This window comes from Acartia tonsa, chromosome 11 (genome assembly GCF_053477335.1).
Source record: "Acartia tonsa isolate MP-2025a chromosome 11, ASM5347733v1, whole genome shotgun sequence".
Taxonomy (NCBI): Eukaryota; Metazoa; Arthropoda; class Copepoda; order Calanoida; family Acartiidae; genus Acartia; species Acartia tonsa.
The window spans coordinates 24,734,918-24,762,133 of NC_137270.1; the positions used below are offsets into that span (position 1 = coordinate 24,734,918).

The window sequence follows — 27,216 nt, forward strand, 5'->3', positions numbered from 1 at the left end:
TATAAAGCTTCACTGTAAAGGAGAAACATATATTGGTTTGGAGACTTGCAAGATCATATGCTACACACACATACATTCATTCTATTATTTTTATTTAAGGATTATTTGAGTCTTAATATACAAGGAATTTGAATAAGTTTACAAAAGTTTGAAAGTTTTTATTGTTAATTCCCAAGAATCTAAAGGATTTGACAATAGCCAATAAATTGATGTAAATGAACATACCCAATGATGATACACAAAATACCCCTTCTGTAGTGGCTGAAACGTTTGGACACTCAACTAAATAAACAACCAAATCAAAATTCAATAAAAGTCCCCAAGTTTGTTAAGCATATGAAAAACTAAAAACTTTGGGGACAAGTGTAATAAACAGCCCAATGTTCCCTCCCTCCCTGACTAATCCCTTATTTAGGCGTTAATAGGATTTGTTTGTAGAAAATAGGATAAACTGCCTAAATCTTGTTAAGATGTTATCAATACCAACTTTCACTTTAATTTAGCCAAAACAAAATATTATTATACAGGCAACACTTAACATACCCCCTTCCCATTTTTACTTTAAAAACAGGATTTAAGATGGTAAAACTTTGCTTAAAGGGATTCATAATATTTTTTTCATTTTAAAGGTATACATAAACACATACTTTTTATGCCTGTATTGGAATATATTTAAAACATAAGGTTTCAAATTAAAGATCTTACTATTTTTGTTCATAATGGCAATTTTCTTCTTTTTTTTGTTGCGTTTAAGTACCTTGAAAACAACTTAATTTAAAAAAATTTAAATTTAACTTTCAAAAATTATAGGTCTACAAAAAAAACGATTGCATATCTAAATTCTATGGATTATTTTACATCTACTAATCACTGAAAGCACCGACTAGCTGTTTTTTTTTAAAAAATATCACAAAATTTAGGACACCTTCTTTAAAATAAAGTTTAGAAAGAAAGGGGGCTATTTGACTATGAATTACACTGGTACCCAAAGTCTAATAACCTTATTACTCTTTTGGCTAAAAACATTGGGTACTTTTATTGAATTTTGATTGGATGGTTCCAAACTAGTAGTTTCCAAACTTTTAAACCAATAATTTTAATCTATAGAAGGGGTAATTTTGTTAGTATTGGTTTGGATTTGGAATGTATATAAATTTTTCGGCCATTGTCTTATCCCTATTTTTTGGATACTCTATATCTTTTCTAATTTATAATGATAGACAGGAACTATCATACAGGGATCTAAAGGGATAAGACAATGGCCGATAAATTAATTTACGTCCCCAATGTTTATACACAAATTTATCCCATCCTTAGATTTTGATTACTGGTTGAAACGTTTGGACACTCAACTTAATGAACGAATCAATAAAAGTCACCAAGTTTGTTAAGCCAACAAATAAGGAAACGTTACTATAAAACTTTGGGGACTGGTGTAATTAACAGCCGAATGTTCCCTCCCTCTCTCTGATTAGTGTATACTCTTTAAGCACACAAACAAAATTCCTCAAAATGGTTAAGCTACTCAACAAGTTTTGCTATGCGGGTCTCCTGTAGTTCATTCCCTAAATTCTCAAATTTAGTATGATGATTCCTGTAACTGGTAGGTACGTTTTAGAAAGCGTAGGTATTATAAAATCGTTACCAGAAAGTCATGTTAATTTTTAAAAACTTTTTTTGCAAAACTTTTTTATATAATGTAATGATCCTCATCATTTGATTTTTAAGATTATGATTCCTAGGACAACAGGGAATAATAACATAAGAGAAACATTACGATAATCAAGTCTTAAAAATGAAAGAATGTCCTCTAAACAGTATCCAGCATTTAATAAACTTTGCGACAAATTAGACTTGAGACTTTATGCATATGATGTTCTGACACTCTTTGTTCGTTTAGTCTACCCTCATAAAATATGGCTGTTTTTGCAGAGAATTTAAATCATATCATCTGATATTTATTTTAATATTTCAAAACTCATATTTTTGTCTCACAAATTTATTATTTGTTTGTGATTAAGCTTCGCTATTATGGTCTATTTGTTCTTGATATTGAAACATTTTAAGAATTTATCCATAGGTGAAAATCAAAACACAAAAATATTCATTAAAATAAACCAGAGTGAGAGGGGATAAGGGGCTGTTGAATACACAAGTCCCCACATTTTCATTATAACATTTTCTTATTCGCTGGCTCCACAACTTTGGGGACTTAAATAAATTTTGATTGGTTGGTTAAATATGTTAAGTGTTCGTACGTTACAACCACTTATTTTAATCTATAGAAGGGGTAATTTTGTGTATCATTATTGGGGATATATATTAATTTGTCGGCCATTGTCTTATCCCTTTAGATTCCTTGAAAATAAACATTCAACCTAACTTCTTTTTGTTTTGTAAAAATAAAATTTTGTACTGTACTGGATAATGTATATAAATCAAAAACATTTTAATTTGTAAAATTTCAAACGAATTTCTACATATTTACAAAGTCTATAAGGATAAGGGACTGGTGGAAATTTTTCATTATTTATCCATACTGAAAAATCATGTATAGCATCGTATCACAGACAATTTCTCCGAATATTAAAATGAAAAAACCTTCTTCCCCTCAGGGCTATCTAAACAGGTTTATTTCATGATTTTTCATATTGATAACCGTGGAAAGCTGTCTGTAATACGATGCGATAAATAACTATTTTTAAAGAAACTCAACTCCTTCAACAACAAGGATGACAACATCCATAATAGCAAAGCTCTGAAATGGAGGGAGACACGAACATTAACACTATTATATATAAATATTAATGAGTAAGGCTAAACAAAATTGAAAGTAAATTTGTTGAAAACTGCTTAAGTACAAGATAATTTTTATGGACAAACTTACATTTTTAGGACTTTAATGTAAGGGATGCTTCGCTTATAACATTGTACTTTGTTGTTATAGGAATCAGCATTCCAAAAATCAAATCAATCGGATAATTATATCAAATAAAATTTTTTTGTTAACAAATTAAAAATCAATATGTTTAAAATGGACTGGTAACTATTATAGAGTTGCTACGATTTCTATATTGTACCTAACTAATACAGGAATCGCCATACAAAGTTTAAAATCGATAGGACAATTCTAACATGCCTGATTTAACAAAAAAAAACAACTAATGATTCCTTCATAATGCAAGATTAAAAACACGAAACCTTTCACTTTTATTAAAGTTTTATTATCTATATTTTTGTGGAATGTCACACAGACCATTGGACCAAGTATTTTAAATTGCTGAAGATTATCTTCTCATAAAGATCAGCATTCTATCTGTAAAAGCAGAAGATAAGATAACATTTCCCCATAGCGTTAGGGACTGACTGACGGACGGACAGACAGACAAAGTTTATCAAAGTTCCACTATATCGGTCCAGTGGTTAGCAAGATCCATCGGCACAAACACTAAGATAGACATCCTGTTACTTTTATAAATGGATGATACCTTTCCCCTGATAATAATATCGGCTCCGATGCGAGAAATAGACAGAGAGAAAGAGGTATTACATATGATAGAAAGATATTTAGATAGTTAGAAACAAGGATGACAACATCCATATGTAGCGAAGCTCGAAAAATGTATGAACTAACGGACATAGTGAGTTATAGATAGTTATCAATAAGTATTTTTGTCTTTTGAGTCATGACAAAAAAAACATGTATAGATTAATTGGTCATAGGAATCTTGACCGAAAATTTCAGCTGTCTATCTTAAATAGCAGTTGAGATAATCAAATTTTCCCCATAGCATTACAGACTGACTGAGGAGCGGACGGACATACTGACAAAGTTAATTATAGAGTAGCTGCTCAACTACAATATTTTCTGTAGAAAACTGAACAACATGATAAAAAATTATCTCTAGTAATGTGATCCATGTAGCGCGCCAAAATAACGACATCCCCCCCCGTCCATTACTCCATCCCCTCACTTTCTACCGGATGAATGGCCCGACCAATAATCGAAAGGTGAAATAGCAACCTAAATTGACGACATAATTCACTTACTTACCTATTACGATAAAGTCTATTCAAGGAAGTCCAAGCTTGTTCATTTTTTATGGGGGGGGGGGGGGGGTTAATTTAAATTGAGGGAAGGGGGTATTGGATAAAATGACACGCCAAGCGCGCCGAAATTTTCTTTTATTCCCACGGAAATCTTTCATAGTACCTGGTCGGGGGTTGGGCTCACTTCCTTGTGGACGCCCCTGAATATAGATTTGCTTTATTTTAAATCGATATGCCGTAACTGTAGAAAAACTTTGCCTCAAATAATTAGATAGATAGATAGAAATTGGGTAGCAGCTATACTAGTGTTGCGGTCAGTTTGCGTCTGGCGTGGACAAAAATGCGCCACTAAGTGATTTCAAGTAAAATATTCAGTGCATCTGTGTGCGTGTGTGTTTGTGTGTATTGTGTGTCCTGTGTTATAAAAAAAATGTTAACATTTTGTTTACAAACACTTTTTATTGTGAAGGCATTAACTTATGTTATTTTTTAGTATATAGATACTATGATTTATTTCTTTGTTTTGTCAATGGATTAATTATATTCTGGATATTACACCACATTATCATGTACTCTAATGAAGTGAAACTTGTAGTTGGCTAACATAACGATCCTCACTATCCACCACCTTTACCCCATCCCTTCCTTTCCTATCAAATGAACGAACTGGCCAATAATGATGTCCATGTTAGCAGCCAATATTGACGACAAATTTTCTCCTGTCATAATAACCACGTATATTCTTTATCCATTGTGTGGTCTTTTTAGATCAACAAGGATGGCAACATCCATAAAATTGAAGTATAAAAATTGCATAAATACAGTATACTGTTAATGGACATACTTACATTTTGTAGGGCTTGCTTAAAAAGATGCTTCGCTCAAATTATTGTACCTTCATTTCTCAGGAATCTTTATTCCACTGAGGGAACGGTGTATACACTCCTTTTCCTTAAGTAAAGTACCTCAACTGGGTTATACCCTCTCAGAGTAAAAAAAATTTTCTCCAAAAAAATGACAGTACACGAAGTTAACAAAATTAAGATCAAGACATCAAGCAGGGGAGTTGAGACTACTGTAGTATAACAAGGATAAAAACATCCATAAAAGCGAAGCTCTGAAACGGTAGGAAAAAGAAACATTAACACTTGTATAGTGTCAGAACTGAATAATCAGAATATAAATGTATAAAAGTCGAACGAAACAAAATTATAAGTAAATCTGCTGAAAAACTGCTTAAATACAGGATATCATTAAAGGACATACTTATTTTTTTAGGAGTTGATTGTAGAGATGCTTCGCTCATAACAATATACTTTGTTGTCCTAAGAATCAGTATTTCAAAAATCAGACCAATCGGATAATTTCATCACATAAAAAATTGATGTTAAAAAAGTTAAAAAGCAACATGTTTAAAATGGACGCACGGACTTTCTGGTAACGATTTTAGAGTTCTAACTCGTACCTAACTTCTCTAGGAATCATCATTCAAAGTTTGAAATCGATAGAACAATTTTAAAATGCCTAAATTAATGAAAAGAGCTATCTGTTACGTACGGACGTACGGACCGATCCTAATTATAGAAAAGCTTCGCTTTTAAAAAGTTGCACCGATACAATCCATTCATTCCGGACAAACGGACAGACCGACCCTGATTTTAGAAAAGCCTCATATTTAACCTAACCTAAAATACATTTCAAAAATACATTTTTTTTTCTTCAAAACTTCGGTTGTGGTCCAAATGAGATAAACTGCGAAATCGTCAGGATTTGATAGGATTAGTGCCTGAATCAAATTATTTTTGTTCTTCAGTAAATAAATGTATAATGTATAGATGAATAACCCATACAACTACTTGGATCCATGTTGGGGATCTTTTCGTCTGCTAGCACATTGCTTTCTGCTTTTTTTGTAGCGACTTGGCTGTGTTAATATTTACGACGCTAATGGCTGATATTCAAAGACCCAATTGAAAGTCAGCACAGTGTCCACTACCCCACAGGTTGGAGAAATTAAGATATTCAACCCCTTCCCCCTCTATTGTTTTACTCTAATCTCCATTAACAGAATTAAAATGGAGGCATCAAGCCAAGGAGTGGCTGAGAAAGGTTTCACTGCCTCAGTTGATAAAGCTACTGATGATATTGAGAAATCAACCACTGTAAACCAACAACTTGTTGAGCCAGTGAAAGAGGTGATTAAATAACAAGGATGACAACATTTGTATGTAGCGATGCACAAAGAAATTATGGATGGACAAACGGACAAATTAAGTTATAAAACAGTTGTTAGAAAGACAGATGTTTAAATAAATTAAGTATATTTGTCTTTAATTGGTCATGTAAATTAAACTGGTACCTAAAGTTTTATAACGTTATCTTATTGGTGGGCTCAAAATCTTTGGGTAATTTTATTAAACTTATTGAAAATTGTATGAATTTTTAGGTAAGAATGGAAGAAACTTGCGAAGAAATGAGATCCAAACCGCCACCCTACGCTTATGTTGAAACAAATGAAACTAAACCTTTAATAAATAAAGGAAATGTGGATGCTGATTCTAATGGAATAGGCAGTAGGCATCAAAGTTTCAATAGGGACAAACATGTCATTCAATAACTTACATTTAAGATGTTTTTAAAAGCAATTCGTCAATTTAGGCATGTTATAATTGTCCTATTGATTTCTAACTTTTCATTCCTGTAATAGTTAGGTACAGTGTAAAAATTGTAGCAACTCTGTAATCGTAAATAAAAAGTCCGTACATCCTTTTCATCTGATATTTTGAAAAATGATTTCTAAAACAACAAGGTATAGTTTTTAAAGTAATACAATGATACACACGAATAAAATTATACTTTATCGTGTTTTAATATGCGCTGCGAGATAACTGTGCATCATTTAGTAATTGTTTTTACCGGTTATTTGTAGGCCTGCTTTTGTCGGATAAAATTTGTTCAGCCGTTTGGCTGCTAGCTGCCTTAAAATTCATAAATTTTTGAAGATAATCGTTCCCAGGAACATTTAATCGCGAACTGCTTTAATATCCGGTTTAATATTCGGCCAGATACCGGATATTGAAACTATCCGTAAACCGAATATCCGGGTATTTTTTAATGCCGGATTTCCGGTTATCTCTCTGGATTTACGGTAATTTGCCGGATATCGAACGTTAGCCAGATATCCGGCATTATAAAAAAAATAGAGGGGGAATGGATTAAATAACTGTATGTCCCTACCCGAGGTCCCTGTGCCGACCTTCAACAGGGTCTTGTAAAATCAACCAATAGCGTCGGGAATATTAAAACAGTCAAGAAGCCTTAAAAGAGAAGAAAACAATTTGCTAGCAGTCAAAAAAAAGTCCCCAACATAGGGATCCAGGTAAATGTCAGGTTATACATCTATATTTAGAGATTTATTCCTGATATAAAAAAAGATCTATCTAAAGACATGTTGTGTTATATACTGTAGTGTTAAATCTGAAGAAACCCGTCCATCCAGCAGGGCTACCAAATACAGAAAAAGAAGTACATCTGCCAGCAACAAGAAATTCAACAGAATTAGCATGATCATAGCGGATTATAGAGGTATTATTAACATTGTTTAAAAGTATCATGATGTCTGTCTTTTTATATGTTTGTCTGCTGAACCGATATGGTTCTCCTTTACAGTAAAGCTTGTCAAGGGAAAGTTTATAACTATTTTGGGAATAAAAAAATGAAAAATGACCCAACCACCAATTTTTTTTCTTTTTCTTTTTAAATCTTAAAATGAAAATAAGTAACAGAATGACTGTCCTTTTGAATGTCTATCTGTCTCTAGCGACAGGGTATTGCTAGCTTCTGAACCAATATAGTTCTCCTTTACAATGCACATAGGGGCAACAAGGGGATTCAATTCACCACCCCCAAATCAAGTTTTAATCATTCTATGAGTATTATCATACCCAATGTACATCAGATTTCAAAGGAATTGTAAAAATACGCTTTTTAAGTAAGCTTTCTAAAGTCTGAAAGTCAAGATATGCAAAAATTTTCTTACAGAAAAAGGCATATATTTTGTTTTCACCAACAATTTTAAAAGTATTATAAAATCTCTTAGAATTAACATAATTAGACAAAATAACTTCTGGTGAGTCATGCACTACATGTATTTTGACAATATAAAAGAAAAAAACACAAATTAAAGATATTAGTCCTAAATAATTCTAGTTGAAGTTAAGATTTTAGTTTATTTTTGTTTGTTTTATAATCAACATTTAAGAAGACAGTAAGAGGAAACATGTTTTCACCGGTTGCCACCGGCTAAAAATACGATATTTGATTACCCAAAGACATATTATAATCGCCTGTACTGGTCTCATTTACCCCCCCGCGCCCCCGTAGGGGTTTTTAGCGCGTTTTCTGAGGTTGGGTGCACGAAAAGTTTGTTAGGAAAATCTTTTAAACACGCTTTTAAAGTCAAAATGTGAGATGTAATACATATAAATAAAAGACACAAAAACATAGTTATGAGAAATATTTATTTGATCAGACTTTGAATTAAAGTTGATAATGAATATTTTCAAGTTCTATTGCACTAAATGATGGGGGGAGGGGAGGGAGGGGGGGCTAAACCTAAATCTAAACCTCTTTATGTTTAATGTTTTAATGTAACTGAATAATCGTTTCTATGGATTATTACAAATATCAGGGATCTAAAGGGATAAGACAAAAGTCAATAAATTGATGTACATCCCCAATGATAATACACAAAATTACCCCTTGTGTAGATTAAAGTTAGTAGTTAAAACGTTTAAACACACAACTGTAAAACTTTGGGGACTAGTTTTATAAACAGCCCAATGTCCCCTCTCTCACTGCGGAAAAGTAAAGTTAATATTCAAATAACGAAGTGTTCTTATAATCATTCTAAATTGGAATTAGCAAGTAGTCTATCTGTCTGTCTATTGGTAATGCTTTGTTTTTAAATTATGTAGTTACATGGTCTTCATGTTTAGCGTTAGCAGTTTTATTTAGAAAGGGAGAGGACATTACACTAGTCCCCAAACTTCAAAGTTTTATGATAACGTTTTTATATTCGTTGGCATAACAACTTTAGGAAATTTGATTGATTTTTATTGCTTGGTTCATTAAGATGAGTATCAATCTTTTCAACCACTAATTGTCATCTACAGACAATCAATTTTGTAATATAATTTATTATTTAACCCATTAGTGCCGAGCGCCACTTTTATGGACCGATCGAGCTGAAAATCTCAGGGAAGCTTTATAATGGTAAAAACGGAATTCCAATTTTTTTGTTTTGCACTAGTGGCGTGCACAGGAAAGTTGCAATAAAACCCGGTTCGGCGCGAGTAAAAAAACCTTGCGGCATTAATAACCGTTTTTGGCGTTTTTTGGTGCTTTCCCCCGGCATTAAAGCCCGTTTGCGACCTAAATACCCGGTTATTTGGCCCAAAAAATTAAAAATGTAATTTTTGAATGCCCAAAGTGAGATGAACACTTTTTAAAACTACAATACGATCCGTAATTGAAAACTACATAACCTCATGTAATTGATAGAGCTACAACTAACATACAAAACAATTTATATCACATTTAAGATTTTGGCTATAGGTACCACCCCTTTTTGGTTAATAAACCCGGTTTTTGTTGTTGTTGTAAAAAAGATCTATTAGTAAAACCGGGTAATGAAAATTTCAGACTTTCCCCCCATATGCCGAGCCGGGTCTATATAGAACGTAAAAAAACGATAAAAAAATCTTATAAAAAATAATAATTTGAATAAAACGAATTCACAAATGAATGTAAATGCCAATAAACTTTAAATTTCACGAAAAAAATCACTAACTTTACTTCATAAACAAAAAAGTCAGGAGGGGTATTTTAAAATCACCTTGTTTTTCTTGGTTTTCAAATTTTGTTGAGCTATACCGGCAAACGGAAGTAAGCAAATCTGCCTGCTCCAGGGGGAAATGAAAACCAGGGTAGTAGAGGGGGGATTCATACTGAGAATGATGCAATCCTAAAACTGAGAACCGGTTTTTTTCGGCATTTTCTGGAACCGGGCGTTAAAAGCCGGTTCGTCACTAATGGGTTAATGTATCAATATTGAGGATGTACATACATTAATCGGTTATTGTTTTGTTCCTTAGATCCCTGGGCGTTTTTCTATAATAAAAAGTAGCTTTATGTCTGTTTGTCTGTCTGTCCGTCCCTTAGATTCTACTCTTCAGGGAATATATCTACTGGTCCTGTGGTGGTTTAAAGCTATTTTAGAAAATAAAATCCTCTAAATTGTTTCATATTTCTATAATTAGGATTGGTCCGTCCGTACGTCTGTTACAGTTAGCTCTTTTAGTTAATTTAAACAGGCTAGAATTGTCCTATCGATTTCAAACTTTTCATGCCGTTTTCTACAACAGTTAGGTACGAGTTAGAAAGCAGAGCAACTCTATAATCGTTACCAGAAAGCCCGTACATCCATTTATAACAAGCTGATTTTTTAATTTTATGACAACAAATAATGGTTTTGAATGTTAAAAATATCCTATTCATCTGATTTTTGAATACTGATTCCTAGTACAATAAGGTATAGTGTTATAAGCGAAGCATCTCTATAAAAAGTCCTAAAAACGTCAGTAAACAGTAACATGTATTTAATCAGTTTTAATTACAATTTTGTATAGTCATGCATTAATATTTAGTTCTGACACTTTACAAGTGTTAGTGTTCGTTTGTCCTTCCATTTCAGAGCTTTGCTTCTATGGATGTTGTCATCCTTGTTTAATTACCTCTTGGAGCAAAGCCCATGGAGGCTAGGGGCGAAACTGCTAGTACACATATCAACAGTAAACAAGAATCATAATATCATTATAAATATAGATATTAGTTAATAAAAATTTATGTCAATCATGCTTACATTTAAAATGGATTTATTATTTAGTGAAACTTGTAGCTTGCTAAAATAAGAATACCCATCCACCCCTTTACACTATCCTTTCCCCTTCTACTGAAATTAATTAAATGACCCCAAATTTGACATTTTGAATACTTTGATGGATAGATAGATGGATAGGTAGATGAATAGATATATGGATAGATAGATGGATGAGTAAATGGATAGACAGATGGATAGACAGATTGGTAGACAGATGGATAGAGGGATGGATAGATGGATGGATAGATAGATGGATAGATAGATGGATAGATAGATGGATAGATAGATGGATAGATAGATGGATAGATAGATGGATAGATAGATGGACATATAGATGTATAGATAGATGTACAGATAGATGAATAGATAGATGGATAAATAGATGGATAGATAGATGGATAGACAGATGGATAGACAGATGGATAAACAGATGGATAGACAGATGGATAGATGGATGGATAGATGGATGGATGGATATATAGATGGATAGATAGATGGATAGATAGATGGATGGATAGATAGATAGTTGATGGATAGATAGATAAATAGTTGATGGATAGATAAATGGATCAATAGATAGATAGATAGATGGATAGACAGATGGATAGATGGATAGATAGATAGATGGATAGATAGATAGATGGATAGATAGATAGATGGATAGATAGATAGATGGATAGATAGATAGATGGATAGATAGATAGATGGATAGATAGATGGATATATAGATGGATAGATAGATGGATAGATAGATGGATAGATAGATGGATAGATAGATGGATAGATAGATGGATAGATAGATGGATAGATAGATGGATAGATAGATGGATATATAGATGTATAGATAGATGTATAGATAGATGAATAGATAGATGGATAAATAGATGGATAGATAGATGGTAAGATAGATGGATAGATAGATGGATAATTAGATGGATAGATAGATGGATATATATATGGATAGATAGATGGATAGACAGATGGAGAGAGAGATAGATAGATAGATGGATAGATAGATTGATAGACAGATGGATAGATAGATGGATAGATAGACGGATTGATAGATAGATTAATAGATAGATGGATAGGGTAAGGGGGCGCTATTTTTGGGGAGGGATTAATCCGGTAATTTTCCATCTACCCTCATTAAATGACCTTTATCTCCATGTTCCTTTCAAATGACAGAAAAAAACATAAAAGCAAATTTGTTCGTTGTTAAATTGCCTACAAAAAAGTATAAAATGAAATTTTTGTGGGATGAATTCTAAGAGTACTAAATAATTAAATCCCCTTTTAGGTTGATTTGCCCCAATGTGCAATGTAGATTCTCATAGGTCCAGGGAAGGTTTCTATCTTAATTTGGGGGAGGGTACATCAAACTTCTCAAGGATAATCAACCCTGAAAAAATCTCCCATCACAAAATTTGAAAATAATATAGAATTGAGAGTAGAGAGCCGACTTACATATAGTCCCTTTCGTGACAACGCCTCTAAAGGGTGTTTCGTTGTATTTTCACTTTAGGTTTTTACATATTTCTAGCCCCGGAGGGGGACTCTAAACCTGCAGGGCTAATTGCCTAACCCTGCGGAGCAATCACCTAACCTAACATAACCTAAAATAACCTATCAAAGTCTACTGTTAAAATACGACGAAATGCCCCTTAAGAGGCGTTGTCACGAAAGGGACAACATCCTTTTGTATTTGAGGCCTTTAGGGACGTAGATGCTAGTATATTTCAATAAGTACAGACTTATTTTCTATTTTAGGTGAAGAAACTAGTAGAAGAAAGAGTATGACACCTTTTGAGGCTAAGAAATCTGCAGGAGTACAAACTTCCATGTTTAGTCTCTACAGGAGAGATGAACTCTGGTAAGGAGATAGATAGATAGATAGATAGATAGATAGATAGTTTTTTTAAACTAAAATTGAGGCCTCTAGGGGCACCTGCGGAGGGGGGACTAGTTATTACATATAGTACATAAATATTTAATATTTATTTTCTTGAATAATGCGTAATAAGCGAATCTTTTATTAACTTAGAGCAGCAAATACCGTTACTCGTTGATTGACGGTTAGCTTGAGAGAAACCACAAAAATAAAAAATAAAAATACGTTTCTCGATTTAACAAAAAGAGTTCAACGAAACATAAACGTCAAACTCAACATATTACATATTTATGTAAATATAAAAAAAACATTTAAAGTGCCACTCGAGCCTCTAGGGGGCGTAGCCGCGTAACGTATAAAATACTACTTCTAAAAGTTTATATTTGATTTCATGAATTTCTTGAATAGATAAATTTATATTGAAAGAACACAAACAGTATAACAAAAAAAATTCTGAATATTTCAAATCTGGCTTTTTAAGATACCATTTTAAAGATTATTTTTAAGACGTAAAAAAATAAATCATGCAATTTTCTATTTGATAGCCAGGAAGGGAGAGGATATTGCTTTGTATATGATACTAATGCCAAAAGTTTTGGAACATGTTTTCTTATTAATCGGCTTAAAACGTTGAGTACCTTCATAAAACCTTAATTTTTTTTAATTTGCAGAAGTGGTAACTTTTGTTTATCATCATTCATTTATTTTTCATTGTCTCATTCCTTTAGATTCCTGATAATTTATTGTTAACGAATAAAATATACAATGTTTTAAACTTTTCTAAAAGTCTTTCTAAAGATTTGTAAAAAAAACAATTCTGATTAATTAGTGGTAGTAATAGGGGCTAATATAAAGCTTTCCTGAATTCAAGAACTTTAGGAGTTTTAAAAATTGTTAGCTAAAAATTTAAGATGTGCTGAATTTTAAATGTTTATGAGGTGACAACCCACAATTGGATAAATAATATACATGAATATTATGACAGGGGAAAAAATTGTCGCCAATTTAGGTTGCTAACACGAACATCATTTATTGGTCAGTTCGTTCATCCAATAGAAGGGGAGGGGATAGAGTAAAAGGGTTGGATGGGGAGGGACGTTATTTAAGCCAGCTTCAAGTTTCAGTTTATTAGAATAAATGATAATCTGGAGTTAAATCCAAGTAATAATAAATCCATTAACCAACATCTGATAAAAGCAACTAGTTTTAAACCATTTTTACACGCAAGGCGTGTTATATAAAGTTTGCCTTCCCTCACTATGTCTGTAAGTTTGTTATGATTGTTTAGTATTGTAAATAAGTCTGTTCTTTATTGGCGGAATGTAAATCCTATTATCATAAATCATACAGTAGTAAGATTTTTTTTATCTGAAGCTTAAGATCTCGAAGATTGTTGGTCCGAAGTGATTGTACTTTTCAGTGAAGCTTTAATATGTTTTTGGGTGGTTTTAGTCCATTTTCCTCCTGAAATCCTTCGCCCTGGACTGGAGACTAGGACCGAACAACTAGTATTTTAATAATGTAATTACGACAATAAAGTCAGCTACAAATTTTATCATAACATAATTTTGGTTTTATTCTACCTTTTGAAGTTTAGATTTGAATTTTGGTAGGGATTGTTTTAGGCTATTTTACTGCCTTTTTCCACCTCTTTCAACACAAAGCCCCTAGGTGCTAGGGGCGGAGCTCCTAGTGTTGATATCATATTAAAATAATTATATTTTGACGTAGTTTTGCATTGAAATACGAATTTAAAATATTTAGGAAATGAGTTTAATCACGAATGATAAGGAAAAACCCAAGGTCGATAACATCCATCAGAAAAAAGCTCAACATTTTAATGTTAAAGAAACAGCATATTATTTTAAAATCTGATGATAGATTTTATAAAAGATATTTGTCGTTTAATAGTTGAAATACAGGATATTTGTTATGAACATAGTTACGTTTTAATCTGAATTATAGAGATGATTTGTTCATTAATAGGTGTTCAGGATTTAACATTCGAAAAAAAATTTACGAACTTTTTAGAATTATTGCGAAGTTCCTTTAAATTTTACCCAACTTTTTCAGGAATCATAATGCAAATATTGAAATCGATAGGTTCATTCTAACAAAAAGATCATAGCTATATGGGACGTACGGACGTACGTTAGATTAGACTTACGGGTTGAACAGTCTTATAAATTATAGAAAAGCTTTGCTGTAAATAAAAATGCAGCTGATCTGATAATCATTGTTTAGTTTGTTACATAATTTCTTAAGGATTGGTCTTGATTTCCCAAATACAGGTATTTGTCAGGAATTTAGAGGGATTAGACAATGGCCGATAAATTGATGTACGTTCTCTATGATTATACACAAAATTACCCCTTCTGTAGATTAAAATTAGCGGTTAAAAAGGTTGGAACACTCAACTTAATGAATCAACCAATTAAAATTCACTGAAGCCCCCAAAGTTGTTAAGTCAACGAATAAGAAAACATTATTATAAAACTTTGTATTATTACTAGCGGCTTCGCCCCTAGCCTCTAGGGGCTTTGCCCCAAGAGATAATTAAAGAAAAAAAAATAATTACCTTTGGAGATGCCCCCACAAATTTTAAATAATTAAAAATTTTTTTTTTAATTTTTGGGGGGGTTGGGGGTGTCCCACCCCCCAAGAAAAAAGCCTAAAACCACCACAGGACCAGTAGGTATATTCCCTGAAGAGTAGAACCCGATCAGTTCAGTGGTTACCGAGATCTTAAGGGACGGACAGACGGACAGACAGACGGACAGACAGACAGACAGACAGACGGACAGACATCATTCTACTTTGTATTATAGATAAACAAATCATTGTCCCCTCTTTCTCTGAGTATTTGCAATGGATGAATAATATTCGTGGATATTATGACAGGGGAAAAAATTTCGTTAATTTAGCTTGCTAACATGGAACTTGTCTATGGGTAAAGTTTTTTTGTTTGGGAGGGGGGAATTAACCCCCCTGAAACCTAAGGGGGGGGGGGGGTTAATAAATAATATATTTTTTTTTTGGGGGGGGGGGTAATTTAATAATGTGAAAAAGTACCTAAAGTACTATATAATATTCCTATAAATGAAAACACAATAATCAACTCACAAGTCTTGCTAACTGATGAACCAACATGAATCTCCTTTAAAGTGTAGCTTCAAATAGGTCCTGGTAAGGTATTTAACTAGTTTTGTGGAGGGTACCACCACTCTGGCAGAAAAATTGCCCATAGACAAAAAGATTTGATATTTTGATAATTACTGAAATGTTTGATTGATCTATTTTATGGAAGCTAGACTATTAATTTTGATTTAAACATTTTTTCTTAATAATTGGGAAAATGTTACTTCTTTGAATAGACATTGTTTAGACACACCCAGTGCATTGTTTAATTGAGGGGGCAATCACCACTTTACCCCCCCCCCCCTTGGACGTCCTTGGGGACAGTTAGGCATTTACTTGCGATATCCTGCAGGACTATCCAGTATCCCATTTAACCTAACCTAACATGACCTGAAGTAATTAAATTAATATAAAAAATACCAACCCCTTATTATCAATTCGTTAAAAAAAAACAAGAGGTGGTGGAGGCCCCTGCTTAATAAGATAATTTGAGGAAAAACTCCTAAAGTACATAAATTATTGCAAAGCAAATAAAGGGTTTACCTACTACAAGCTTATTACTTGCTATACAAACCTTTAATAGCTTCAAGGGCCACATAAACCCCCCTTACCTGCCTTTTTTTATAACATTTCCACTACTTTTTGTAGACCTTGTAAGAAATTGGCATGCAGGGCTTTTCTAGCCAAGATTGAAACCAATATGAGCAACAAAAATACATTTTTCTCGATGCACAGTGGTCCTCAAGGCAAAAGAAGTTTGACAAAACCTACCATAAAAACGGACTATATGGCCATCAAATATACACATTGGGTGGCCAGGAACTGATTTTCTTAAAATCATAGCTGTTCCTTCTTGGGGTTTATTCCATTTTAAAGTTAACAGACCAAATTCCCTAAAAAATCAAGGTTGTTTGTCACAATTTTAATGCTTTTATTTCAAACCCTTATAACTTTGGCTGTATGAAAGACTCATGAAAGCTAAACCTATCATTGGAAAGCCTATTGAATGACAATTTCAGACATAGCTTTAGATTTTTTGTAGCTTTCTTACTTTTTGCTCTACAAGGAAAATTGTAACGAAAGGAGGAAAATTTATTGATAAATCTATTCTCAGAAAGGCTTTCACTAGGGTATTTTGATGTAAATTTTTCAGGATTTTTCTTATGTTCAGTGATTCTTTTGATGACAAATGCAAAAAATACACTTTCATACATTTAATTTGGTATATTTGCATTTTTTCTACCTTGTGCCAAAAATTTTTTATAAAAATTATAAGTTGGTGTATATTTTTTTGACCAAAATTGTACATAAATTTCAGGAATAAATATTAAGAACCATCAATTGCTACATTTTACAAGTGTAGTTTTAAATTACCTATATCTATGGCTGTGTAGGAGCCTCAAAAATGCTAAACCTACCATTGTAAAGCTTGTTGAACACTCTATCCAGATAAAGCAACGACTTAAAAAAAAATTTACAAAAAAGGCGTGCACAGGATTTATGTTAGGTGTAATAAATTTCACCAAAAATGTTGTCTTTCCTACAAAATTTGGAGTAGAAGGGAGGTTACAAAGCAGTAATAGTTACCACATGTTCTGTTTCAACACCAATCTATGGAGGGGGTGTGCCCCCCCCCAAAAAAAAATGGTGCAGGGCTTAGGTGCCCCCCCCCTAAAAGGAGGGGGGGTAACATTTTGATAGTTGAAAATAATGCAAAATTTAAAAATTTAAAAAAATATTTTTTTAAAAACTCAACAAGATATAACATACCCCCACCCTGGCCCCCCTCCCCTACCCCATATCTATGGGGAATAATTCACAGTTGGGGGAGAGGGGGGGGGGGGTAAAAAGTGCATGAAGAGTCATCATCATTGCCTTTTAGTTCTCGGCAGAACATAGGCCATATACAATGGTTCTCCAATCTTCCTTTGTTTGGGCACGTTATGAGACAATGCTGAAACATGGAATTTTTTAATCTTTCAGTTCACTTAAAGGGACTGTAAACGTAAATTTTTCTCATCTTAATATCAAATCTTAACATTATCTCATTTATAATATCTCACAGATAGAGCAAAACGTGCTTTTTTTTGCTTAAAAAACGGCTTTTTCTGACAATTTTTATAAGGTACAGAAAAAGGAAGAAATTTTACGTATTATATAAAATGTGCATTAAATTGCTTTTTTCTCCCATTATAACTAAAATTAAACTTTTTCACATAGTTCTTGATTTTCCTAACGGTTAAGCTAACTTTTAACATAATCCTTGCTTTAAACCAATGTTTAGTTACTTAGAAATTGATAAAATAAGCAATATTTTTTATTGAAAACCAAATACAATAGCAAAGCTAGAAACTGTTTTTTTTTTACCCAATTAACTTTAGATGGCCCATCTCTCGCCCACCTTTAATTACAAAATTTGTAAATAACAAAGATGCAATATTTCTTTATAAACAGTCTGATAAAAGTGTGAACTAATTCTCCAAAGTGGGTTATTTATAGTCCAACACAATAAAAAAGGATATTATCATTTCAAATAATCTATGAGATTCAACCCTTTGTAAACAGTAAACTATTTTTTTTTGTCAATAATACGAATTTAATATAAATCTTTATTACTTAATTTCTACGTTATTACAGCATGAATTAACAATTTTATGTCATAAAATAAATGCTTAACATTAAGTAAATAGTTTAAACTATATGTAACAAGTTAAATATCCCTACAAACATTTTAATAAAGAAAAACGTTCAGATTTTCCCTGTTTTTCCAGTTTTCCCTCCCAAAATACAAAAAAATTGAGGCTTAAATCCTTGATATTTTTGTTAATAGGACGTTTTTATTTGATCAGTTTATTGAAAGGTGCTTAAAAAATGTTAAGATTTGATAATATGATGAGAAATTTTTACCTTTACACTCCCTTTAAGTGTTCCCTCCTCCAGGTTGTTTTTGGTCTACCTGGTTTCCTCTTTCCTATGTGGGGGTTCCAAGTCAAGGCCTGGTTATATCATCATGCCCTTTCCTTAGAGTGTGCCCCAACCATCACCATTTCCTCTGTTTTATTGTCAGTTTAATGTCTGACATGTCACTGCACTCTAGAAGCTCAGCATTTGTGATCTTATTTGGCCAAAAGATCTTGTGGATTCTCCTGAGACATTTATTGACATATGTCTGTAGCTTGGAGACCACTGCTGTGTTTAGGAACCAAGTTTTAGCCCCATACAGCAAAACAGAGAGAACATCTTAACTTGGTCTTTATGGAGATGTTATTAGAATTCCAAATTTTGTTCAGGCTGGCAAAGGCTGTCCTAGATTTGTTAATTCTAGTTTTAAAATCTGTTAAAGTGCCTCCAGCTTCATCTATTTTACTTCCAAGATACTCAAAACAATCTACATCCTCAAGAATTTGGTCTCCAATAGTAATTGGTTCTTGGGCATTTGCATTTAATTTGAGTATTTTGGTTTTAGGAACATTAATTTCTAGTCCAATTTTCTTGGAAGTTTCAGCTATCATGTTAGTCCTTCTTTGCATTTGACTTCTATTGCTTGTTAACAAAGCAATATCATCAGCAAAGTCCAGATCCCCCAAATATTTGGGATTGCCAGATAGCTCCCAGCGAATGCCATCATTACTTTCACAGTTCTTCATGATCCAGTCAATGGAAAGGAGGAAAAGGAAGGGAGAATGAAGGCATCCTTGTCTGACACCTGTTACAATCTCAAAAAAGGTTGATAGTTTACCTTTATACATTACATTTCCACCCCCTTTATGAAAGATAGCTTTAATGATATTGATTATCTTTTCTGGAATGCCATAGTGTCGGCAGATTTTCCAGAGAGATCTTCTGTCTAAAGAATCAAATGCTTTTTTGTAGTCAATGAAGTTTACAAAGAGCTCAGAGTTCCATTCCTTGGATTGCTCTATGATGATTCTTAGAGAGGTTCTGATCAATATTGGAACGATTTAGTCTAAACCCAGCCTGATTAGGTCTTAGCTTTTCATTAACCTTTTTCTTTATTCTATTACGAAGAATAAAATAAGTATTATCCCTCTGTAGTTTCCACAATGGGTCAAGTGTCCTTTTTTGGCTAGTAATGAGATATGTCCATTCTTCCAGTCCTCTGGGCATAATTCATCATTCCATATCTTTGTGATCAAAGGTAGTAATGCCTCAGCTGATGTATCTAGGTCTGCTTTTATGACCTCAGCTGGTATGTTATCAGGTCCAGCGGCCTTGTTATATTGTCAATGTCAAGTGCATCTGAGGGTTGAATCTCAGTTTCTTCCTCTGGAACTGGAAGATTTAGCAGATCAGTGAAGTGCTCTGCCCATCTATTTGGAATATCTTCATCAGTTTTAAGGAGTGAACCATCCTTGTCCCTGATGTGTGATCCTGATTTGTGTACTTTACCTGCAATGCTCTTAGTAATCTTATAGACATCTTTCATTCTATTTCGATATGCAGCATTTTCTGCTTGCAATTCAAGGTTTTCCAAGTGTTCTTTTTTGTCAATTCTGACACTTTTTTGGATTTCCCTGCTGAGCCTATTGTACAGGTCTTTATCTTCTGGAGAGTTTCTAGAAAGTGTCTTTTGTCTTACCTCCCTTCTTTGATCCATGAGATCAATGGATTTTTGAGTGATCCACGGCTTTTGGTTAGCCTTTTTGAAACCTAATTTTTCTTGGCTAGTATCATTATAAACTTTTTTGATACCTTGCCAAATATCTTCAACTCCATCTTCCTCTTGAAGAGTCAACAACTCAAGTCTGTTCTTTACAGTGAGCTTAAACTCTTGTAGCTTTTCAGAGTTTTGAAGGGTTGTTAAATTATATTTCTTCCTGGGATTAGGCTTTGAGTCCTGCTTTTTAAATCTAAGCCGAACTTAAGAAGATAGAAGATAATGGTCTGAATGGTCCTCTTTCAACCCTGACATCAAGGAGAGAACCTTTAAAACGTCTAGATATACAGATGTGGTCTATCTGTTTAAAGGTTCTTTGATCTGGTGATCTCCAGGTGGCAGTATGAATCTTCTTGTGTTTAAAGATAGTTCCACTAATGACAAGTTTGTTTTCAGTACAAAAACTTACAAGTCTATCACCATTGTCATTTTCCTTACCATTACTTAAGCCTAGGCCATATTTGCCCATGACTTCTTCTAAATTCTCATTATTATTCCCCTCTTGAGCATTGAATTCTCATAGGAGCATGGTCAGGTCCTTTTCTTTATGACCATTCTTAAATACAGAGTCAAGCTGGTCATAAAATTCGTTTTTGACCTCTGTATCTGCTTGTTCTGTAAGAGCATATGCTACTATAATTCTCAGATTGATGTTTATATCTGAGGATTTGAAGTAAGCCTCCATGATTCTTGGACCATGGGGTTGCCAACTGATCATGGCCTGCTCTGCTTGCTTGGTCAGCATAAGAGCCACTCCTTGCTTATGTCCTAGATTCTCATTCATATGGCCTGAGTAAAGTATTTTCAAGCCAGAATGATGTTTAAACTCTCCATTATTTGTCCACCTAGATTCGGTGATAGCCAGGATATCAACCCTGGCTTTAAGCATTTCTCGGCAAATGTTTTCTGTCTGGCCTGACTGAAACATTGTCCAAACATTCCAGGTGCAATTTTTTGCTGGTCTGCGGGAATTCAGAATCATCCGCCTGACTAGTCCTTTAGCGGTTTCCCAGCCAAACATCATATTCTTGTTTCCAACCTCTACTTCGTTCCCGAGCCCAAAATTAAATTGGTCTTTACTTTGTGCAGATTGAACGTGAGCAGGTTTTTTTTCTATGGAAGGATTGTTAGCCCCACCCAAACCCCCTGAACTGGGGGAAGTTACCAGAATTCAGAAGGGGAAGAGGTAAAAAAGACAAAAAAAATTCCCAGAGATGTTGAAACAGAACATATGGTAACTATTACTGCTTTGTAACCTCCCTTCTACTCCAAATTTTGTAGGAAAGAAAACATTTTTGGTGAAATTTATTACACCTAACATAAATCCTGTGCACGCCTTTTTGGTAATTTTTCTTTTTAAGTCGTTGCTTTATCTTGATAGAGTGTTCAACAAGCTTTACAATGGTAGGTTTAGCATTTTTGAGGCTCCTACACAGCCATAGATATAGGTAATTTAAAACTACACTTGTAAAATGTAGGAATTGATGGTTTTTAATATTTATTCCTGAAATTTATGTACAATTTTGGTCAAAAAAAAATACACCAACTTATAATTTTTTTAAAAAATTTTTGGCACAAGGTAGAAAAAATGCAAATATACCAAATTAAATGTATGAAAGTGTATTTTTTGCATTTGTCATCAAAAGAATCACTGAACATAAGAAAAATCCTGAAAAATTTACATCAAAATACCCTAGTGAAAGCCTTTCTGAGAATAGATTTATCAATAAATTTTCTCCCTTTGGTTACAATTTTCCTTGTAGAGCAAAAAGTAAGAAAGCTACAAAAAATCTAAAGCTATGTCTGAAATTGTCATTCAATAGGCTTTCCAATGATAGGTTTAGCTTTCATGAGTCTTTCATACAGCCAAAGTTATAAGGGTTTGAAACCAAAGCATCAAAATTGTGACAAACAACCTTGATTTTTTAGGGAATTTGGTCTGTTAACTTTAAAATGGAATAAACCCCAAGAAGGAACAGCTATGATTTTAAGAAAATCAGTTCCTGGCCACCCAATGTGTATATTTGATGGCCATATAGTCCGTTTTTATGGTAGGTTTTGTCAAACTTCTTTTGCCTTGAGGACCACTGTGGATGGTGCTTTCGTATTTTTCAAAATTATTTACATAGGTTTTTTCTTTATATCTAATCCCTGCTGGGTTGCCTAACCCTGCAAGGCCAATACATGTGGGGCTACCCTGTATCCAATAAAAGCTAACCTAACCTAACTTAAAGCAAAATACTATAATACTAAAAAGACTACCTCCACCTCCTTATTTTCGACATTTTTTGATGAAAACTTCCGTTAAGATTTGGTGGTTCTACTTGCAAATTCGGGATTTTGCCGATGATTAGGTATAAAATTCTTACTTATGTTGAACTGCATTTAATCAATTCCTTACAAATATCACTTAAACAAAATATTAAATTCGCATTTGTTACAACAGCACAAACAGTATTTAGAGTCAGGGATCGAAAGCGATAAGACAACAGCCGATAATTGATGTACATCCCCAATGATGATACACAAAATTACTCTTTCTGTAGATTAAAATTAGTGGTTGAAACGTTTGAGCACTTAACTTAATGAATCATCCAATCAAAATTCAAAAAGTCCCCAAATCTGTTAAGCCAATGAATAAAATGTTATTGTAGAACTCTTGTTACTAGTGTAATAAACATCCCATTGTCCTCTCTCTCTCTCTATCTGATTTAATGTGCTAGAAATTTATTTATGTATACCCGACAATTTAATATAGATTTGCGACCTACGAATGAAGGTGCCGTGTTATGTTTTTTGTTTGTTTTACTTTCATACTTTAAAGATTGTGGGTCTTTAACATTATAAAGTATAAACATTTTAGTCTTTAAATAAATGAATAATAAGTATAGATGTATAACCCTTACAACTATACCTGACACAAGTGGTGGGGACCTTTTTTCTTACTGCTCTTTTGTAGCGACTTGCCAGTGTATATATTTCCGCTATTGGAAATATTCAAAGACCCAATTGAAAGTCAGCAAAGGGCCCCAACCATAGGGTACAGTTACATATAGCTCCTGGCCCCTCTATTCTTCTACCTTAATCTCTTTCATAACTATTTTTGATAAAAAAAAACAAAAATAATTTAATTATTTATGTCTGTCTGTCTGTCCGTTTGAAGCTTAATATCTTAGTAACCGCTGAATCTATTGGGCCCTACTCTTCCAGGAATACACCTAATGGTCCTGTAGTGGGTTTAAGCTATTTTTCAGAAAAATCACCCCCAAGTCCGCGAATCAAACATATACTATATATACAGATGTGATTATATGCGGAAGTGAATACACACAAGTGACTTGGTTGGGTAATCAGGAGCTGAGGAGAAGGGGGGGAGGGGATTGTATAAATGTATTTTTAGCTCACAGAAGAACAAAATAGTGCGCGAAGGAATTTTTAGAGATAGAGAAAGAGAGAGAGGGGGGGAGTTATAAGAGGGAGAGAAAATTATTTGAACGAGAAAATAGTGATATAAAAAAAGGAATCAAAGGGAAAATTGACTTTAAAACTTAAAAAGCTAGGAATAAAGAATATAACTTTTAAGACTTCTGAAAAGAGAAAATTTGGACTTTTTGGGCCATTGTAAGTACATGCTTTGAAAAGGGGGAAGTATAGTAATTGGTAGTAGGGGAAAAAAGGGGAGTGGGTGGATTTGGGGGCATGTAACTAAAGTGTTTTCTATACTTGGACGGAAAAATATAGTCAAGAAAAAAAACAGCAAAAAAATATTTATGTAAAGAATCCTTTGAATGTATCTAATATTTTTCAGTTTGTCTGTCTGACTGTCATTATAAATGGGTTAAAAATCTGCAATGAAAATTGGCAGTCTCAGCCGCTAAAATTGGTGTTTACAAAAAATGGTTCACAGCGGCTATATATACAGTGTGTTTTTTTATGAGAACTTTTGTGAAAGCAATTTTACCCCACCTATAGTTATCAGAATTTGATGATTCATGGCTTATTTTCTTCGTTTTTTAATGCAATTAATAGAACATTAAAAAAATATTTCAGTTTTTAATTAAAAAGTACAGCAAAATCTAAAATTCAAAACTTAGGTGACAACATCAAAATGGTTTTAGCGCATTTTTCTTATGCTCAAATATTGTACCCTTTGCAAGAAAAAAAATTGGATTTTCAGTAGCCGACTTTGGGGGGCCAGTACTCCCTCCCTGATTGAGATATGACCTGCAAACTTTGATATATCCTAGTACATGTCCCCAATAGTATCTGTATAAATTTTTAGCTCTAGTTTTGCAGCCATTCTTGTAAAAGGTAGAAGATTTGAACATAAGAAAAATGTGCTAAAACCATTTTTAGATGTTTACACCTAAGTTTTGAATTTTACATTTTACTGTACTTTTTAAACAAAAACTGTAATTTTTTAAAAATGTTCTATTAATTGCATTAAAAAACAAAGAAAATAAGCCATTAATCATTAAATTCTGATAACTATAAGTGGGGTAAAATTGCTTTCAAAAATTTCTCATAAAAAAAACACACTGTATATACAGAAACAAGAACATTCAATCTTTTTTTTAAAATGAGAGGGTAAATAAAGGATTAAAAGGTGGGGGGGGGGGGGGGGGTGTAATTTAATGCACCTTTCCCCAAATGGACTACCTTGTACAATATACATAAATACCAATTTTCAACATTTTTGTAAGCACACTTATATATGGGGGCTTGAAATTAAAGATATTAAAACAAGTATATGAGAGAGGACGGGAGTAAAAAAAAAACAAATCTCGTTGAGTGACTTGAGTCTTGTTAGTATTTCATTTACAGTCATCAGCGCTGAACATACTCAAAGTCAAGGGAAAGGGTGGCACATATATTAACGTACAGCAGCCGAATTTATATAGTTAGTAAAGTAAGTATATGAGCGAAGCTATCCTATAATTTTTTAAGCGAAGCTTTTCTATAATTAGGGTCAATCCGTCCGTATATCCGTCCGGAACGGATAGCTCTTTTCGTTAATTTAAACATGTTAGAGTTGTCCTGTCTGTTTCAAACTTTTTATGGCGATTCCTGTAGTAGCTAGGTACAATTTAGAAAGGGTAGCAACTCTATAATCAATACCAGAATGTCCGTACGTCCATTTCAAACATGTCGATTTTTAATTCTTTCTTAACAAATTTGTATGTGATATTATTTTCCGATTGCTCTGATTTTTGGAATACTGCTTCCTAGGACAACAAAGTACAATTTTATAAGCGAAGCATCTCTACAATCAAGTCCTAAAAATGTAAGTATGTTCTTAAACTGTATTTCAAAAGGAAGTATGATATTGGATCAAATTGGATGTACTTTGCAGTGAAACTTTATAAAAGTCTTTAGATGGGCTATTTCTTAAACTACCCTTTCCTACCCTAGAGGCTTAGCTGCTAGTAGTTATGGTTATCATCAAAGTAAAACTAAAGCGAATCTATTCTATAATTTATAGAACAGCCAGCGTCTGTAACTCAAATAAAACTTAAGCAAAGTTATTACATAGTAAACAGATAATAAAAATAAATTTTCGTAGTGATTTCACTTCTTAGAATTGACAGCTCTTTTAAAAGATGTAAAATGTATAATTTCTAATGTAGGATTAGGTTATTTTTAAAGTAAATTTAGCAACTTTACCACATATCTATAGTTTTAAAGAGTTCGTGTATATGTTCATGAATTAACTTAACAGATTTTAAAAAATATTATCATTATTCAAACAAAAAAGTTTCATGAGATTATTAATACCAGATTTTTATTGAATAGGAAGATTCTATTTGTCAGGCTTAAAAGTACATAGTCCTAAATATACATATTTCCTAAAGTTACAATCCAAGATTATGATCAATATTATACCTTGTACTATGAATTGTTGCATCCCAGGAAGGAAGGGGACATTGGTCTGTTTATTTCACTAGTCCCCAAAGATTTGTTACAACGTTTTCTTATTTTTGTGCTAAACAACTTTGGGGACTTTTATTTAATTCGATTGGTTGGATAACTAACTTGAGTGTCCTAACGTTTCAACAACAAATTGAAATCTACAGCTGGGATAATTTTGTTTATAATCATTTATCTGTCATCGGCATATCCCGTTAGATGCCTGGTTATATCCTGTAGGCTACGTGCATAATAGCTTTCATAGCAGCATTTCATCAATATGCCAGTTTTGACAAATTTCATGATTTGCGCCCCTAGTAAGTGTCATTGTATTCGAAGGGATAGAAAAGGGGAGAAAAATAGCCTAAAACAATCCTACGAAGGAAATCTAAAAATGATATAACATAAAACCATTCTTAAATGGCGAAGTCAATCGATTCAGTTTAGTCAAAATCTCAAACTACAGACAAAAACTTATTGCTTTATATATTTGGTTTTAAACTATGTATTTGACCCTGTGCTTAAAAAAGGACTCTAAAAAAAGGCAATTCACTTTTATAAGGTTATTACGCATTTTAGTCCAGTATTTTCTAGTATTTTTTTTCACTTAAATGG

At 33.1% G+C, this 27,216-nt stretch overlaps 1 protein-coding gene across 3 annotated transcripts in view; it reads left to right on the forward strand.

The window, feature by feature from the left end:
- Nucleotides 1-6,119: 6,119 nt before the first annotated feature.
- Rh50 (Rhesus blood group-associated glycoprotein Rh50) overlaps nucleotides 6,120-27,216 on the forward strand; it is a 47,985-nt gene continuing 26,888 nt past the window's right edge. The window contains exons 1-4 of one of the 3 annotated variants that reach the window (XM_080176461.1): nucleotides 6,120-6,245; nucleotides 6,497-6,642; nucleotides 7,517-7,635; nucleotides 12,758-12,860. In XM_080176461.1, coding sequence (XP_080032587.1) covers nucleotides 6,126-6,245; nucleotides 6,497-6,642; nucleotides 7,517-7,635; nucleotides 12,758-12,860 — 488 coding nt within the window. In that variant the 5' untranslated portion in view covers nucleotides 6,120-6,125. Of the gene's footprint in view, nucleotides 6,246-6,496; nucleotides 6,643-7,516; nucleotides 7,636-12,757; nucleotides 12,861-15,125; nucleotides 15,170-25,425; nucleotides 25,604-27,216 lie in introns of those variants that run through there. The other 2 variants (XM_080176463.1, XM_080176462.1) reach the window with 2 other exon arrangements.